Below are 17,656 nucleotides of genomic sequence, written 5' to 3' on the forward strand. Positions count from 1 at the left end.
TGTTTTTAATGACTTGAAAGTCTGGTAATCGTGATCCTCAGTCATTTAGTCCAGTGTTTCCCAACCCTGTTCCTGGAGGCACACCAACAGTGCACATTTTGGATGTCTCCCTTATCTGAAATATTGATGTGCCTTCAGGAACAGGGTTGGGAACCACTGGTTTAGTGTATGATGACCAGTTTACCTACTAAATTCCCCCTGTAGTCAATTTTATCTCTTAAATTCATCTTTGATCACCAAAATGACATATTTAAACATTTTTTCCTGTGAAAAAATGTATTTAATGCCTTAAAATAGCTTGAATGTAACTCTACACCCTTGCCTCATCCATCTATCCATCTATCTATCAATCTATCTATAACCATTCATCAAATTCTAACATAACGGAGTGATTCTAAAAAGAAAGAAATTATGTTAAAATTTGAAAACGCCAGTAGGTGGCAGCGATTCAACGTTTTAATGAGTTGGCTACTTAAATCGTTCATTAAGCCAATTCGTTCAAAATCAGATTAATTAAGGAAGAAAACAAACACTGATGTGAATACTTTTGTCATTGATAAGATACTATTGAAAAATGAAGTAACAAAACAGATGGCTGTTTTAGTAACTGGTTACAGTTACACTGATAGTTATGGCTAAATAGCAATGGATTAGCTAGCTAAAATATATGTGGAGTGTACTTAGTTATTACGATGTTTTCAAACCTCCTTCGCAGTACATGCTTTATTCTTTTTAACGTCCCTCTTTGAACAGAAGTTTAATATAGTCGGCTGGGCAACGGTTCTCTTCATTTTTTGGTGCTACCCATGCTCTCCATTCAGAGCTCCACTCGCGTTGTATTGGTGAAAGTGCAACGCGCATTGGTTGGGCGTTACCAATGGGTTCAATGGAAGGGGGGTATTTTTTTGACTCATTTATTATGACAAACTCATATTCGATTAGAAACAAAATTATTGTTACAAAATAAATGAATTATACATATGTTAGTTTAGATCTACTGTGATTTTCATGTTTCATATTGGGGGGGTCGTAACTGATGGATTTGAATATTGGGGGGGTTACCAACACATCCCCCCCCCCCCCCCCCGCAAACTACGCCCCTGCATGACGGTAATTAATATGATTAGCCTTTTGCTTTACGACATTATCAAACAGATGCTAGTAATGTGTTGCTAATGTTACACAAACCATGTTCCCTTTCGCCATCTGAGTTAGACAGCTGCCTTTTAAAAATCAGTATCCTTAGAAACGCTTTGACCAACTCAGAACGTCAGAGGAGAACACCCGCTAACACTCGCTATATTACATCAACAGAAAAATATACTGGGATAACATGGCCTCTCTTGAGACTGTCCTGCTTCAGAGCAGTCATGGTTAAAGGTGCTAAAGAGGATTTTTTGTTTTATACATTTTTGCAATATTACTTGAAACTGTCTTTACTAACTGATAAAAGACTATTTATTAGGTGCACTGAAATTAATAATATTAATATACATCATCTGTGCACAAGGTAGGGCCTTAAAAACATCAGCCAATCATTTACGCGATCAGTTACCTGCGGTGAGTCCGGCATAATGAATCCACTAACACGACACAGTGAATGCCGGTGGTAAACACTCGTGTTCTAATACTCGAGTGCACGAGTTTTGGGAGGCGTTCCCTCGAAGCTGTGAAGGAGGGGGGTTGTTCTTACGCATGCGCTCATTTCAAAAACTTTGTCTTTGTTTTCTCAGTCGACGAAAATATCCTCTTTAGCACCTTTAATGATATGCTAAAGCCCGCTTGCATGTTGATGTGATTGGTTACAAGGTAGCTTGTGATGTCACAAATACCAGCAATTTCCAACTGCGTTTTAGATCACTGCAGTTTTAAACAGAAAATACTCAGTAATCTTGTTTACTTATGAATTTGCACATGGTTTGTCTTAAAGCATATTAAAAAGTATATGATGTATAGTGTTTTATAGTATGTTCAGATTTTGTCTCAGATTGAGTTGTGTAGTGTATTCCAGCCTTTAGGGAAACTTTGACTTTGAACATGATTTATCAGCCATTGTAGCATTGGCTTATTTCAGTTAGCATGAAGAAATGCAGGTAACAGGAATGTTCTTCATACTTTCAAAAGGTATTTGAAGAAATTCAAGAAAATTCCAGAGTTCCAGAGTTTTTTTTTATATGATCTTAATGTATTTTTTATTAAATTCTCATATTCAGGACTGATACAACTAGAGCTTGTGGTTATATTCCTTCCCCATCACCGGATGGAGGAATGCAAAATGGGGGAGTCACAGAAGGGGTCGTCGTTCCACAAGGAGATGGAGGACCAGTCACAGGAGGAGCCATGGAAGGAGTCACAAGTGGAGGTGAAGGTGTCACAGGAGGAGCAGTCACAGGAGGAGCAGTCATAGGAGGAGCAGTCATAGGAGGAGGAGTCACAGGAGGAGGAGTCATAGGAGGAGGAGTTACAGAGATGTCATACCCTGCAGAGCAAGGTGCTGTCAACAAGGAGGTCCCTCAGAGTGCTGTCTCACATGATAGGTGAGTAGGAAATGTTTTACTACCCATAATGCACAAAAATAATTCATTGCCCCAATATACTTCAAGCGAATGAACTGGTGTGACATAGTTTCAAACACAGTCAGGCCAAAATGAAGTTCATTTGGAGTTCGAAACAGCTTGGCAAAGTGGACTTCCCGGAAAGGTTCGCTCCAGCTGGTAAACGCCTTCAAACTACCACTGGTCCATTACGATTACATAATAGATAGGAGCTTCTGGATAGGAGCTCTGCCTTCTTTGATGTGGAAATATTCTCCGGTTCATTTCCTCTGTTCAGTCCAGAGGCCAGACATCCACAAGTAAAAGCATGAACACACCGGCGAGCTGCTTTAGAAATGAGTAATTCTAATCGAAAGCAACACTTACACTTTTTTTTTTCATGTTTAATACTGTAAAGCTGCTTGCTTTAAAGTAATCTTTTGTGCTACATAAATAAACATGATGTGATTTGATTTGACTGGAGTGCCAAATTGCTGAGCTGGAGCAAACATATCCAGATCGCAATCAGATGCTTTCTTAACTGCTGTTTTATCACCTCTTTCAGTTTTGTTGTTTATTTTGTTATTGAGAGGAAAGCACATACTTAGATATTTATCTGACCGCCACTCCCAGCAGCACGCGTGGCATTGGGTTGTTCATTGACACTACACCACTGCAAGGTTTTTTTTTTTTTTTAACTTCTGTGTGAAGAATGAAAAATAACTTTGTTGTGAATATATCAGGGCCTTCACATGACTCAAACATCAGTCTGTCTGATATTTTACAAGCTTTTCTCAGAAATTATTATATATCTGTCTGATTTTGTGATGATGTTTTAACAGACAATGGTTTCCTGAGGTTCCTCCAACACAAACTGCAGCACCTAATGGCAGCAGAGAATGTGTGGCCCCAGTTCAGCCCATTGACAATAACAGCAATAGTTACCAAGGCAACAGCCAAGATGCTGGTGGCTACAATGGCAATGGTTACCCTGGAAATGGCTACAATGGAAATGGTACCAATGGGACTGGTTATCCAGGCAATCGTTACTCCAGCAATGGCTATAGCAGCAATGGCTACACTGGTAATGGCTACACTGGTAATGGTTATCACAGTAATGAATACAATGGTAATGGATACAACAGCAATGAATACAACGCAAATGGTTTCGCTGCACGGCGACGCATGCTTCCCCCAACTCCCTTAGGTAAAACCAACTGTTATCTTTCTGCAGTGCAAAAAAAAAAAAATGTGTTAAACTCTTCAGTGAACCTAACATTGTTTACTTTTTCCTGTATCTGTCAGGCCGAAAGCCAAACTTTAACATCCAGTGTTTGAGAAGGCAGGGCAGCAATGAGGATCTCCCGATCCCAGGCACTTACCACCAAAACTCCCCACCTTGTAGGGCACGAATGCAGGTATCTTTTCTCCAGATTTGGAACTGTATCTCTGTAGGCGGCACCAACAGACACTGACCAACACTGACAATCATCAGAATACAGTACGTCACTTCTCAGACATTCCATGACCCAACAGTCGCCAATTCAAGATGTTCAACTGGCAAAAACATGCGCTAGCCAACGCCAACAGACGGCAACAGGGAAAAGCCACTGATCCGACAAAACCTGACAAAGTGTCTGTTGCCGTTTGTCGGTGCAGTGTAAATTGGCCTTATAAAGTCATATCACATATGATAGGCCTTTTTGTTTTGTTTTTTCCTGAAAAACCTTTTGTCTACTGCATGTCTTCTGGTGGATTACCCAAGATGTGCACACATCTTATCTTTGATAATTTGAATAAAGTAACACTAAGAATAACTTTATTGATATTTCAAAATCAATATTTAGTGGATTTAAGCAACTGATACTTAAGTTTTTGACTGTACTAAAGCATAAAAATACCATAATGTATTTGCAGATATTTATTAAGCATGCCGAGTTCACATACTCATTTCTCTAAAAACTATTGCTATAGCCTGTTATTTTACTTTGAAATTTGCGTTCCGTGTCGGAATTTCTGTTTTTGTTTTGGTCTGTGCGACCACACGTTGCCAATTTACCCAATAGTATTTCGCCACCCCGGGTTGCCAGTTGGCAGAAAACGTATGCAGTGAATTGCAGCCATGGAAGGCAGCGAACAACTGGGTCAGAGATCGCAGATTCTACCCTACCTAAAAAAACCTCAGCATCCATCTAAAAATCTCTAAGAACGAGAGCATTTTAAAGCGCGATATCAACTCAACAATAATCAATAAATAATTTATTGAAAAAATATTTTAATATTTAATATTATACTAATATTTATTGAAAAAATATTAAAATGGTATCAAACATGTTACAGCAGGCATTTGAAACATATTTCATTTATCATTGTAATGCATTTCGTGGCACTACTTCTACCCTAATGAAAATGTTAATGAAATCATTTTTTTTTTTAATTGCTTTGGTGCAATTTTCACAAGCAATTGGTAAATTTTCAAAACTCTTAGTACTAATATCACAACAGATCATCAAAAGTGCACTTTTTTCAAACATTTCAGCATATTTTTTCAATTGTGTTAGGGTACAATACACAAAATCACAAAGTATCCTTTTCACGACACAAAATGTTTCATCAATATACATGTTTTATTCACAGTAACTGCCTTTCATAAAGCTCTTACTGTCAAACTTTTCATTTTCATCTCTTTTCATTTGTCTGTTATTTAATCCAACTGAACTTAATGGTTAATCAGTGAATCATTTGGTACACCTATAGATTTCTATAGATATTGATTCTATAGATATTGATTCTAGGCATAATTTCTATAGAACCTATTTGCATTTTTCAATATGGATAACCAAATGTAATGAATTCTTTTTACATTATAAGCAATTTATCTTAGATCATAACCACAATTTTCAAAGTGTGTGTGTGTGGTCCTGGTAAACACTGCGTTGTGAACCAAATGTCCCAACATTTTTTTTTTGGTCCCCATGAGGAAAACATTTTTATTTTCACTATAACAATATTCTTGCTACAATTTTTTTTATTTATATTAATTATGAATAATAATCATAATATTTATGTAAATAATCAATATATAGATATTACATTGTATATACATTTTACATTTATTATATATTTATCTTGTCACTGCTGAAATTCTTTTCTTTTTTTAGAAAAAAAAAGATTTCTTTATGATTATAAAAGTAATAAGTAAAGTAATAATTTATAATAAAACCCTAATGTATCAAATATGATACAAAAACAAGACATTTTTTTTTTAAAATTTCATTTGAAATAAAACTGTATAAATTAGATAAATGTTCTGACATATTTCTTCATATCTCAGAGTTGAAAAGTTAAAGCATAATTTAGATATATTATAATGGATATAATCACAATATATATGATTATTTTGAGAATGCATCACCAGCAATTTACCATTAACACAAAATCAACATTGAACAACAAAAATAAAACAATGAATCATTAAATTCTACTAATGACAAATTTCAGTTTCACACGTAGAATAAAATGAATTTCTCACCTGCTTCCACAGACAAACAACAGCTATGACTCACGGCGAAGCAGCATTTCATCCGGGGTTTCTTCTGCCTCTTGGGTGAACAACCAGGCCAGGCGGGGTCGTCTCCTCTACGCCCCCCTCATTCTAGTGAACGAGGTGGGGGGCACTGAGGCAATGTGGGGTGACACCAATGGCAGCGCCAGCCTGCCAGCGTCAGCCCGCCCCAGGTGGATTGGCAGTGGAATGGCAGGTGTAGCCCAGCAGCCTCGGGCGTACACCACTCTCAGAGTGCCCTCCCAACACAGCCCCGGATACATAGAGAAGGGAAGCGCTGACAGCCTCGTGGAGTCGGTAAATAAGCTTCCTGTATGGTGTATCAAATAACCCCAAGTAAAAAGGATAGTTGTTCAGCAGGTTCAGTGGCTATAAAAACTATTCAAGCTGGACTTTTTGTTTTACAGCAGTGAATCATAGACTTAATTGTTGGGCTTTGACCAACAGAAAAAGAAGCTTTAGAGGGGTCATGAAATGGAAAATCAAAATGTTCTTGATATTTACACATAAAAGACGTTGCTCTAAAATAAAAAAAATACTACAAGTTTCATCTCATCACCCCAGTTCCCAGTTTGAGTTTTCCATCTTTCTGAAATGCTAGGCTTTGAAATTCATATTTGAAGTCGTGATGCCACAATTTGCTGCCAGTTTTTCCTCACTATCTTGTATTGAAAGTTACAGCAGTGCCAAGTATTTTGTCCTCTAAAACAATGGTTGTGGCTGCATTGGTTCATTTTAATCTGACCCATGCAGGCTCAAACATATACGGCTCTATTAAAGATCTGGCCATCTCGACATCAGAACATATGTCACACATGCTGTGGATATGGTGCGATGAAGTTCGCCAATCACAGCAGTGGGCATTTACTTCATTTCAGGGGCTAGAGTGAAACTGATTATGGAAAATTATCATATTATAAACAATTGAACTTTGTGATGCTAAGCAAGTTCATAAGCTAATCTCCAGAAATGTAAATATTTGAAATGCATTTCAAGACCCTTTTAAAAATTATCTTCAATAATTCTAAATATATACTTTAAACCCCATTTAATATGACACACCTTAATTACCAGTGCAACTAACTGCTTCTAGTAGACAAATAATTAAATGTGGAAATTTCAGCTGGTTAAAAAGTGGATTTCAGCTGGTTGTAGTGTAAATAAATCTAATTTCTGTGGTTTTCTTCTCTTTTTTGTATCTTTTAGATCCTGATCTCTGAAGGCTTGGGTCTATATGCAAAAGACCCCAAATTTGTTGACTTTGCAAAACGGGAAATTGCAGATGCCTGTCACATGACTATTGACGAAATGGAGAGCGCTGCAACTGACCTTCTAAGTCAAGGAAGGGCAAGGCAACCAGTCGGGCGCTTCGAGGAGGATCTGTCTGATGAGATGAACTGTGTTATATCATACTAAATGGGTTTCAGGTTCAGTTTTCAGCTCAGTTTGAAAGCAGAACATACATTTTCAGTGTGATTGTGATGTTCCCTGCCCAACTCAGTTGAGCAGAGTTAATTATATTCAATTCCTTCCTTATCTACAATTTCCTTCAGTAGATAAAGGAACTTGTGGTGACCACAATGACTTGTATATCCCAATTGCTTTGCAAATAAGAGTTTAGTAAGAGCCTAACCAGACCACAAGATGAGCTATATTAGTCTATGATTACAAGTCCTGAAGCAATTTCTGAAGAGACAGACTTTGTAAGATCTTAAAGTCAATATCTAAATTTGTAAAACTTGCCCATTTATGATGAAAGTATTTGTGCTTGTGTAAGTCTTCATTTTTCATAAGATTAATTAGTCTAATAAAAAGACACAGAGCCAATATCTGTTACCATTATAAATTTACGGGCTCATATACTTCTTTCAGCACAAATCCAAATGTTTCCATGGTTGAGATGTAACATTTAATTGCTAACCTATTTATTTTTTAAACAAACCTTTGTGCTTCATTTGTGTGGTAATGTTCACTTAAACAGCATTCACATACAAAAAGATGTTTTGGCATACCACCACCACCAGTTGTACTGTGCCACTGTGATGGTGATGTTAACTAGCAAAACCATAATTTAAGTTTATTGCAAAATATTTAAGCATCTTGAGAACATGGAGAGGCGGTGCTTTGTGGGAGTGGCCGTTGTGGCTCGCAGTGGTTCAGACAGCTGCGTATATTAAAAATGGAGCAGTTCAAGGTAAGTGGAAGACACCTGAAAAAGAAATTATGCAAGAGGATTGTCTCAAGGGAAAAGTTACTCAGGCTTAGCACTAGAAGTCCCAGAGAGCAGCCATTTGGCTTTTCTACCTATAAAACCCGCAGGACAGCCGATGGGCTGGAAGTCTTTAGGCTAATATCCTTAATCAGCTGTGAACAGTTGCTTTTGTTATGTAAACAATGTGGGGCCATGCTGAGACACTTCAAGGAAACTTGTGTTTCACTTTGCCATCTTAGGGAGAAATCAACACACATGTTTTTTTTTCCTTTGTTGCTGAGATTGATAAAAATAGTACACAATAAAATAAAGAAACCAACCATTTGTACACATATTTACAAATAATATTAAAAAGTGAGTGAGTACATTCCAGCAATCACTCACAATCCTGGCACTGCCTGGCAATATATTATAAATACATTTTGTATATATTCATTATATATTAATCTTATATTTGAAATACATCATAAGTCCATTTTTAAAAGTGTTTGAAAGATGGGTTCAAGTGTACTACAAGTGGTAACTAAATACATTTTTCTATACAGAGATAGTATGTTAAAAGCACATTAGTTCAAATTCATGGTGTCTCAAAATAGCTTAGTTGAGTACACTTAGATGTTCTTAAGCTTATCTTAAGTACTAAAGAAGAGCTTTTAGTATATTAAGTACAAAATAAGTGCACGGAAATAGATCACTGTACATTATGGAAGTGTAAAAGTGTACTAAAATAAAGTGTATTTTACTGCACTTTTTTTTCACCTGGGTAGACACTCCAACACTTTCTGTTTGGATTAAGATTATTTTTATTACCACACTGGCAGATATTGATCATTTTACTTAAGTAAAATGCACTTAATTTAGATCCCCCCAGGAAACAAGACTAAATATCATATATAATTTTCTCATATAGAAAATCCATGTTGATTTAAGATTTTTTTTTAAATTTACTTGAAATAGGATAAAAAAAATACTTAGTATGAAAAGCATTTTTTCAGTGTGAATGAGTGAGTTAACTTTTTAAACATCACTTGCACTCCCTCATTTCAGGGTTAACATACTCAAGAGTTTTCACTTAACCTCCTTTCTGAAACCGGCCCATGGTCAATCAAGTTCTCTGCTTTTAGCAGCCCTCCCTCCCCCACACATACAAACAAGCCACCAGCAACCATTCACACACACACCCCCAACCCCCCTGCAGATTGCTCAGGTAATGACCATATTTACACATGAATTGATGCTAATGATAGCCAAAAGACTAGCCAGTTAGCATCCACTTGGCTAAAGGAGGGTTACAAATCTCTGGGACTTCTAGTGTTAATGGACCCGGTTGTATGGAGCCCCTGAAAAAGACATGGAGAAGAAAAAAAAAAAAAACACTATTTGCCAATGTTTCCCCTGAGAAACTTTGCTTTCACTCGTAAAGAACGCAATGCAAAGTTTCAGGGTTGAGCACAAAACATTTGTGAGAGAATGCAAAAGCACTGACTTATTTTGCCTAACTGACTTATTTATGTCCCCTTAGGGACTCTGTAGTTTTTGGCACATAATGTGGTAAAGCTAAAACAGGTTAACATGTCAGCAGTATGGATAAACTTCATAATGAACAAAAATTATGCTATTGCTAGAAAGGAAACATGTAAAATTTGTTTTGCGGAGTTGGCTCATTTAAAAAAAAAAAAAAAAAAAGTTACATCAATTATTTTTTTTTTTAGGTTTAAAAACAAAAAAAGCTAAAACAAAAAAGCTAAAAAAAAAAAAGCTGGTTCAGCTGATTAAAAAGACACACGGAACAGCATAAAGTTAAATTGAAAAACGTTACTTTACTAGTTACTTGAAAAAGTAATCGGATTACATAACTAGTTAATAGTTAATGCGTTTCCCCCAACACTGCATATATACACACACACACACGTTTTACTCATCACAATGGAAATAAAAATTTAAATTGAGTGCCAAGCATTGTGGGATACAGTATTACACTCAGTGGGTGAATTCAAATTGGCCTAATCACTATGCTATACTCGGGGCAGAGCGCTTAAAGTGGGGACTTTGGAGGGATAAGGGCACTTATGCTTTCCCCTTATTTAAAAAAAAAAAAAAAAAAAAAAGCATAATTTGGAATTCACCCAGTGTTCTTGCTTATAACAGGCATTAACTTTTTTTGTGATCAGTTTACAAGTGATCAGCACTAAATACAAGTGTAAATAAGATCAAAAATAATTTGTGTTGTAATTGGATCACTGAAACCACATATGGAGGTAGTCAGAAATACATGTGTGACTTCACTGCATGTTCAGTGTAAATGTTATTCTGTCCTGAAAGTGTCCTGGGCTGCAGTGAAGCACCACCTACTCATCTGACCATAGAGTACAGCAATGATGATGTACTTCTGTAGGTACTTCTGTAATTTAGCATTATCCTGGTTTCCTTGACAGAAGCCCATTAGGATTTTTTTTCCCCACTGGCTTTTGGATTATTGCAGAAAATAAGCTCCGTGACCAACAAAAGTTTGATTCTTACAGGTTGTTCAAGATTCTTCACAATTGAACTGGCACATGACCAAGCTCACAATGTCATCGCTTCGAAGGTCATCGAAGCTTCTTGCAACTTGCAATCTTTATTTAAAATTGTTTGTGTGACCAACTAATCTTTGATTCTTGCACATTTCGTTAATCCAAAAGATCTTTTTTTTTAAAGCCAATCAGTTGAAATCAATGATTCAATGGCACCATTTGAATGGGAATAGTATCTCAAAAGTCCCAACCACTTCCCAGCTCTATCAGTTAGTTTGACTTTACCTGGTGTGCTCAGTTGATCACTTCACAAACATCACATACACCATCAGTTATGCTTCAAAATACTAAAAAGCACTGCAACAAGAACAAGTGTCTTCAATGCGTTTATTGCAAGGAAGAAACTTTAAAATCCGATTTGAAGAAGAAGCCAAAATCCACAATTTCAGAGGCTGAATTCTGCAAGGAAACAAAGAAAGCCACCATGATCAGAGCTATCAATTTAGCCTGATACAGGAATGTCTTGAATAACCCTATAATCAAGGTTGTACCAAAAAAATAAATAAATAAATAAAAAATAAAAAATAGTGACCACACACAGTAACACTTACACTTGGCTACACAGCTGTAAGAGACGTACAGATACTTGAACGTGCCAAAGCATGGATCTGAGAAGACGCCATTGGAGGCTACTAGGACACAGCTATTGTTTCCTTCACACCTTTATATATATTAAAAAAAAAAAAAAACCTTGACCAACTTATTTCTATGATAATGTCAAACTGCATTTAAACAATTTAAAAAAATAAATGAAATAAACCTCACCCATTAGTAACCATTTCCATGGAGTTTGAGGAGTAGCAGTCGGTTTTGATAGTCTGAGAAGCAGGTCGTCTGACAGAACATGTGCTGCGATCAGTTCGGCCATAGTTAGCAGTGTGAATGTGTATGACATCCCCTTGCTCTAAAAAATAAATAAATAATTCAACTTCAATCAACTTGCTCTAAAAACAACAATTCAACTTAAAGCAATGCTCATGTACTGTAGCATACATGATACACACCACATTTCAGAGTATTATTTGCATGTTCACAGATCACACTTGTACCTACAGAAAAGATGACGTTAGTTCATTTTAGCATTTAAGTGAATTATTTAAAGCTTGTGTAAAGTGATCAAGCTCAATACTCACGGAGCGCAGACGGGAGGCAAAAATAAGAGACTGCAAGGTACTTGTACGTGCCAACGCAGGGATCAGTAAAGACTGTTTGTGTCGCAAACAACTCACAACTTTCCAAGCCATTGCAGCTTTACAGATCATCATAAAAAAAAAAAATAATAATAATATGCTTACATTAGTTCTTAGTAAACAAAGAGGTACAGCAGAAGTTGAATACATTATCCAGCTACCTCTTCGACACAGGAGCCAGTGCATTGGGAGAATAGCAGGTGGAGTTTTGGAGCTCACTGGATGGGCGTCCTTCAGAGCAAGTGACTTTATCTGTACGTCCATAGTTTGCCGTATTTATGTGAATTTTACCATTCTCTACATGGAGATTTAACAACAAAATTCTTACATGATCAAGTGGAAAAGGTCAAGATAAGGTAAATTTTCCAAATTAAATGTGGAAAAATAGCTCACCACAACTCAAGTAAGCATATCCACCATGACAAATCACACTTGTTTCTGGAAGAGGAAGACCATTACAGACTTGCACAGAAAGTTAATGGAGGAAATGGAGGAACAAAATTCCAAACCTGCTTGGATGCAAGTGTAGTTGGTAGTGTAGTACTTATAGGTGCCATCACAGGGATCATGTTCTACAAGTCCTTGAGTGTTTAACTCGCACATGCGCAGTCCATCACACCTGTTTAAAGGAAAAAGATGCAAGCCTGACTGGACTCTTGGAAACAGTCTACATAACCAACAACAGTCAGCATAACCAACCCTTCCAAAACTGAAGTATGGCCAAGTGCCTTGCACATCACTATTAAGATGCTAAAGGCACCTGTAGGTGCACTACTGTTGTTCAGTACAGCTCATGAGATGTAATAGAAAATATAAATAAAGATCAAATACAGGAAATACGTCATGCAAGTAGACAAGTGGTCAAGTGCAAAGACCGCAAGTGTGGGTATTTGGACAAGGCTACAATCAGCATATTTTCAAATGCTCATGGCTGCCACCTTGCCTCTTTCTGGCTCCTGTAGGATTGAATTAAAAATCTGCTCCTCTGTGTAAACGCATCGTTAATAGTGACACACAAAGCAACTGACCACGCTGCCGCTTTTTTGACAACTTTGGAGTGAGAACGAGTTGAAGCAGTAATCCGACTCAATTCTACACATAATTCTTGTCTGAAGTCACAAAGAAAAAGGTTCTTTACCGTTTAGAGATTTCAGGAACATCCACTGAACACCGAGTATTAGATGTCTGTCCTTGTCGTCGTCCTACGCTGCAAATGTTGCTGTTTTTGCGACCAAAGGTTGCTGACTGCACACAGATCACACCAGAGTCTGAATAGAAAAGAGAAAAAAAACCCCGCAGGACATTATATTACTCTAAGGATAATAGTAATAAAATAACTTTAGTTGAATGTGACACTACAACATCTTACCACAGCTGAGACGCTGGACAAACCCATCACATGTAACAACAGTCTCTGAGAAAAGATAAGATTCCAGCTTCAAGGTTTCAAGGTTTGAGACTGACAAACTATGAGGGAAGAGAAACTCTGGATACTACATCAGCAAAATAGTAAATACTGTGAGAACGAAAACCCCATACAGTAATGTTGGTTTTGGAGTGAATGACATATGTAACAAGGACTGTTATTGTTAACCACAACGCAACATTTAACTTTGGTTTGAGAAAGTCACATTTAATTTTGCCCTTCAGTAAATTTAAAACAAAACAAAAAAAAATTATAGTGTGAGGATCTTACAGAGTATATACTCTGAATAAAATGACCCAGTTCAAAAGTACGTGAACCATTGATTGTTAATACGGTGTGTTGTTACCTGGATGATCTACAACGGTTTTTTGTTGTGTGATGGTTGTTCATGAGTCTCTTGTTTGTCCTGAGCAGTTAAACTGAACTCTGTTCTTCAGAAAAACCCTCCAGGTCTTGTAGATTCTTCAGTTTAAGCATGTTTTGCATATTTGAACCCTTTCCAGTAGTGACTGATTTTGAGATCTGTCTTTTCACACTGCGGACAATTGAGGGACTCAAACCCAACTATTAAAAAAAGGTTCAAACATTCACTGATGCTCCAGAAGGAAACACGACACATTAAGAGCTGGGGGTGAAAACTTTTGAACAGGATGAAGATGTCCCAATTTTTCTTATTTCGTTTAAATATTGTTTTTCATTTAGTACTGCCCTTCGGAAGTAACAGAAGATACTGGCATGTTTCAGGGAAGAAGAAGAAAAAAAAAAAAAAAAAAAAGTACAATTTACCTTGATATTCAAAAGTTTTCACCCCTCCCGGCTCTTAGTGAATCATGTTTCCTTCTGGAGCATCAGTGAATGTTTGAACCTTTTTTAATAGTTGTGTTTGAATCTCTATTGTCCTCAGTTTGATAAAAATGGATCTAAAAAAAACAAACAAACAAAAAAAAAAAAACAAACCACCATGCATTTTGTATGATCCCTCCTATTTTGTTAAAATTATTCACATTTTGACAAATTCTGCAAGTGGTTCACATACATTTTCTTGCCATTAATAAATATATTCTATCTATCCATCATGTACATGCAAAAGCCGGTTTGAATATAGCGGTCAACCAGCACTGATCGTACCACAAAGATTCATTATTGTTTTATATTAATTTTAAGGTTAAATATTAAAAAGGTGTATTCACGCCATGTATGTAATTTTGAGATTCCGTCTTATAAAGTGTTCACATCCTTGTAGAACTTGTAACTACAACTTCCTGAGAGCTCCAACTCGTACCACGTGAATGTGACCGCTGTAGCTTCATCTAGGTGTTGATATCGTTGTTGCCATAGAAATGAATGTCACATGTTGTAATATCTTGTAATGGGCCTGTCAAGGTAGTTTTTTGTTTGTACGGTTTAACATACAGTTTGTTAAGCCAATGAAACGGGTCTCTCTGGGGAGGAAGGAGGAAAAAAAAAAAAAAAAAAACTCCATAAAATGGTTTGGAAAGTTGTGAGTTATGAAAATTATGATCTAGGACCTTTATTTCAGTGTGCACCATTGTAACGACTGCAAGTCTATCCCTCACAGCCTGGTTTTCATCCGTGTTATATTCAATATGGTATCTACCCTGACTAAGGCCTATTACCATAATTACAACATCAGTGAACACAGCAAAAATAGTGGTTGTATGAATGCTGATTGGCAATATGGTTAATGGACTAAAGTACCGGCAGATGTCAGCAACCTGGAGTTTAGAAGCACTGTAAAAGAAAAACAAAGACAAGTTACCAAATTAATGACAAATTTTAGTTACAGGAGTAACAGGAAAGGGGGCATTTACATTGCAGTTGTTTTTTCCCCCTTCACATTCCTGTAACGCGTTTTTTTTTTTTTTTTTGCATATTTTATTTCTGCATATGGTGTGCTTATGTGGGGGAAAACAAGTTAGTACAAATTAATACGCAGTATTCAATCATTGCTCCAATTAGCTAATGTGTCATTAGCAAGGGGTAACAGAATAACATTGCAGCTTTAAACGGTTATTTTAGCCTCACCTAATTTTTTTCTTATAATATATATATATATATATATATGAAAGTAAAGAAAACGCTGTATATAAAATATTTATATTTGAGGAGCGGAGAAGAGTGTCTTAGTGTAGCATTGTCATCGAGTAGCCTCTTAAATAGCCTGTGTGCACTTCATCTTTAATAACACGAGTTGGCCAAATGACAGAAAAAAAAACAAACAAAAAACCTAAGTGCCCGCGCATAGCCACTTTAAACTTTATAACTGTAAGTTGATAAAAACGCAATGCACTTACGGCCTCAGATGCGGCTGTTAATGAGAGACAAACATGAATCTCTGAAGTGTTTGACCATGTATAAATTCATTCATTCATTCATGCTGCCTTTTTTCCCCTGATAATTTGGCTTGCAGTTTTTATACTCGATACGATTATACGATTTGCCCATGCACCCGGTTTTATGAAAACCCACCCAGAGCGGCTCTAGGGCCACCCATTTGAACGTTTCTGGCTTGTAAAAAGCGTTCACGTCCTCGTAGAGCTCGTAATTACAGCTTGTAAGCTGGGAGTTTTCTGAAAGCTATCAGAAGTAGCACGTGGCCGCTGTACCACCTGACCGCTGTAGACTGATTTATTAGGTGTTGATAGTGGTGCCATGGAAACGCATAATTCCCAGTCCAAGGACCAAAAGGACGTGAACAGCTCCGAATATAACGTCACGTGTTGTCATTTCAAGATTCCGGTAAATACGAGGTGACGTGAATGCAGCTTAATACGAACTAACATTTATTGCTCATTTACTGTTGGTAAAGTACAAGTTAGGATCTAAGATAAACTCACGGCGCTTAGTTCTGCGTAGAACTACGGATTAAGGTCGTTATTGGAGAACAGAAGGAAAACATTATGCGACTAATTACTTTATAGAAAGCGACCTACTACCTATGAACTATCCGAACACTTACATTTTTAAAACACGAAAGGAACTGAATTAAAAAAACAAAACAACTTACAGGTAAATAGGATGACACTCAAAGAATCCATGTTGATGATAAAGAGATTAAACTTTACCTCTGCTCAAGTTGGAATCAGTTGAGTGGATCCATTTGTAAAAAGTTCGTTCCGACGTCACGACCAATTCGTTCCCAGGTGATGCTTTTTGTAATTTAATTAGCTCAAGAACTACTTAGGGCGAATGGTAAATTCTTTATTCACAAATATCGATTATCCAAATCTCCTTTTATATAAGGTTTTCTGTAACGAACTCATTCTTTTAATTAAGTCTCTTAAACTTTTGAAAATGGAAAAGGTAATTCTGTTGTTACATATGAGTCTGTATTAGTTGTAAGACTTCCAATTTCTGCAATCAGGAACAAGTTACAAATCACCTGATTCACACATGCTTGGTTTAGTCCTTATTCCACATGAGGGAAAGTAGAGCCCTGTAGCAGACACAGCAGATTTTAAAGGAGAAAAACTAATTTTGATATAAATAACTTTTTTTTTTTAATTCATTTATTTTTGTTATGGCAATTCCAGCTTTGCAGTTAAACTCAAAGTTAAATTATATTTATTGTGTGTCCTTGTAGATATTTTTCAAGCAAGTTGTTAGTGCCAATGTTTTGGCTTTTAAGGCGGGTGCACACTGTGATTTATAATAGTCCTTTACAATGGTTGCTTGTCAGACTGTACGTTCATGATCCTCATGTCATACTGTGGGATCTCAGCTGTCCTATATGTCAGACTGTATGACAGTCAGGACACACTAAAAACTTGTCCGGAGTTTTACATCATCAACACACACGTGTTCGGTGACTTTGAGCTGCATTACACAGGAAACTGAAATTGTGGCTAACAAAGACATCTCTAGCGTTAATTTTTGTCTGGCCTTTTTTGACGGTGACATTTTTACGTTTGTCTTAGGAGAAGTCACACTGCAGGACTGCGAGATACTAGATTTCATTAAGATTTAATTAAGTTATTATGCAGTCGCATTCACTGTATGGGGCTAGACAAACGTAAGTACTAGCCATAACCTCTGGTCTATGGGGCTACATGGGTATCTTTTAACAATAGCGAGCATGGGCGGCATTGTTAAATTGCTTTAGCCATAACATCTGGTTATCGATCAGTATAATGAA

At 36.8% G+C, this 17,656-nt stretch overlaps 2 protein-coding genes across 2 annotated transcripts in view; one reads left to right on the top strand and one right to left on the bottom strand.

Annotated features, from left to right (window-relative positions):
• The window catches only part of cacna1fa (calcium channel, voltage-dependent, L type, alpha 1F subunit a), a 39,968-nt gene extending 32,453 nt beyond the window's left edge, over nucleotides 1-7,515 (top strand). Inside the window, exons 44-48 of the mRNA XM_067393983.1 lie at nucleotides 2,214-2,537; nucleotides 3,377-3,741; nucleotides 3,840-3,956; nucleotides 6,074-6,396; nucleotides 7,306-7,515. Of these exons, the coding sequence (XP_067250084.1) occupies nucleotides 2,214-2,537; nucleotides 3,377-3,741; nucleotides 3,840-3,956; nucleotides 6,074-6,396; nucleotides 7,306-7,515 (1,339 nt within the window). The remainder of the gene's footprint in view (nucleotides 1-2,213; nucleotides 2,538-3,376; nucleotides 3,742-3,839; nucleotides 3,957-6,073; nucleotides 6,397-7,305) is intronic.
• A 3,722-nt stretch (nucleotides 7,516-11,237) lies between these two features.
• Nucleotides 11,238-16,575, bottom strand: LOC137026592 (rhamnose-binding lectin-like). The gene is made up of 12 exons (XM_067393984.1): nucleotides 16,529-16,575; nucleotides 15,220-15,252; nucleotides 13,444-13,488; nucleotides 13,213-13,342; nucleotides 12,584-12,693; nucleotides 12,468-12,512; nucleotides 12,236-12,371; nucleotides 12,018-12,133; nucleotides 11,889-11,933; nucleotides 11,650-11,788; nucleotides 11,436-11,545; nucleotides 11,238-11,283 (listed from the first exon to the last, which is right to left on the bottom strand). Coding segments are annotated over exons 1-12 (942 nt in total). The 5' UTR covers nucleotides 16,560-16,575; the 3' UTR covers nucleotides 11,238-11,281.
• Between the last annotated feature and the right edge of the window lie 1,081 nt (nucleotides 16,576-17,656).

The sequence above is a fragment of the Chanodichthys erythropterus genome, chromosome 9 (assembly GCF_024489055.1).
Source record: "Chanodichthys erythropterus isolate Z2021 chromosome 9, ASM2448905v1, whole genome shotgun sequence".
Taxonomy (NCBI): Eukaryota; Metazoa; Chordata; class Actinopteri; order Cypriniformes; family Xenocyprididae; genus Chanodichthys; species Chanodichthys erythropterus.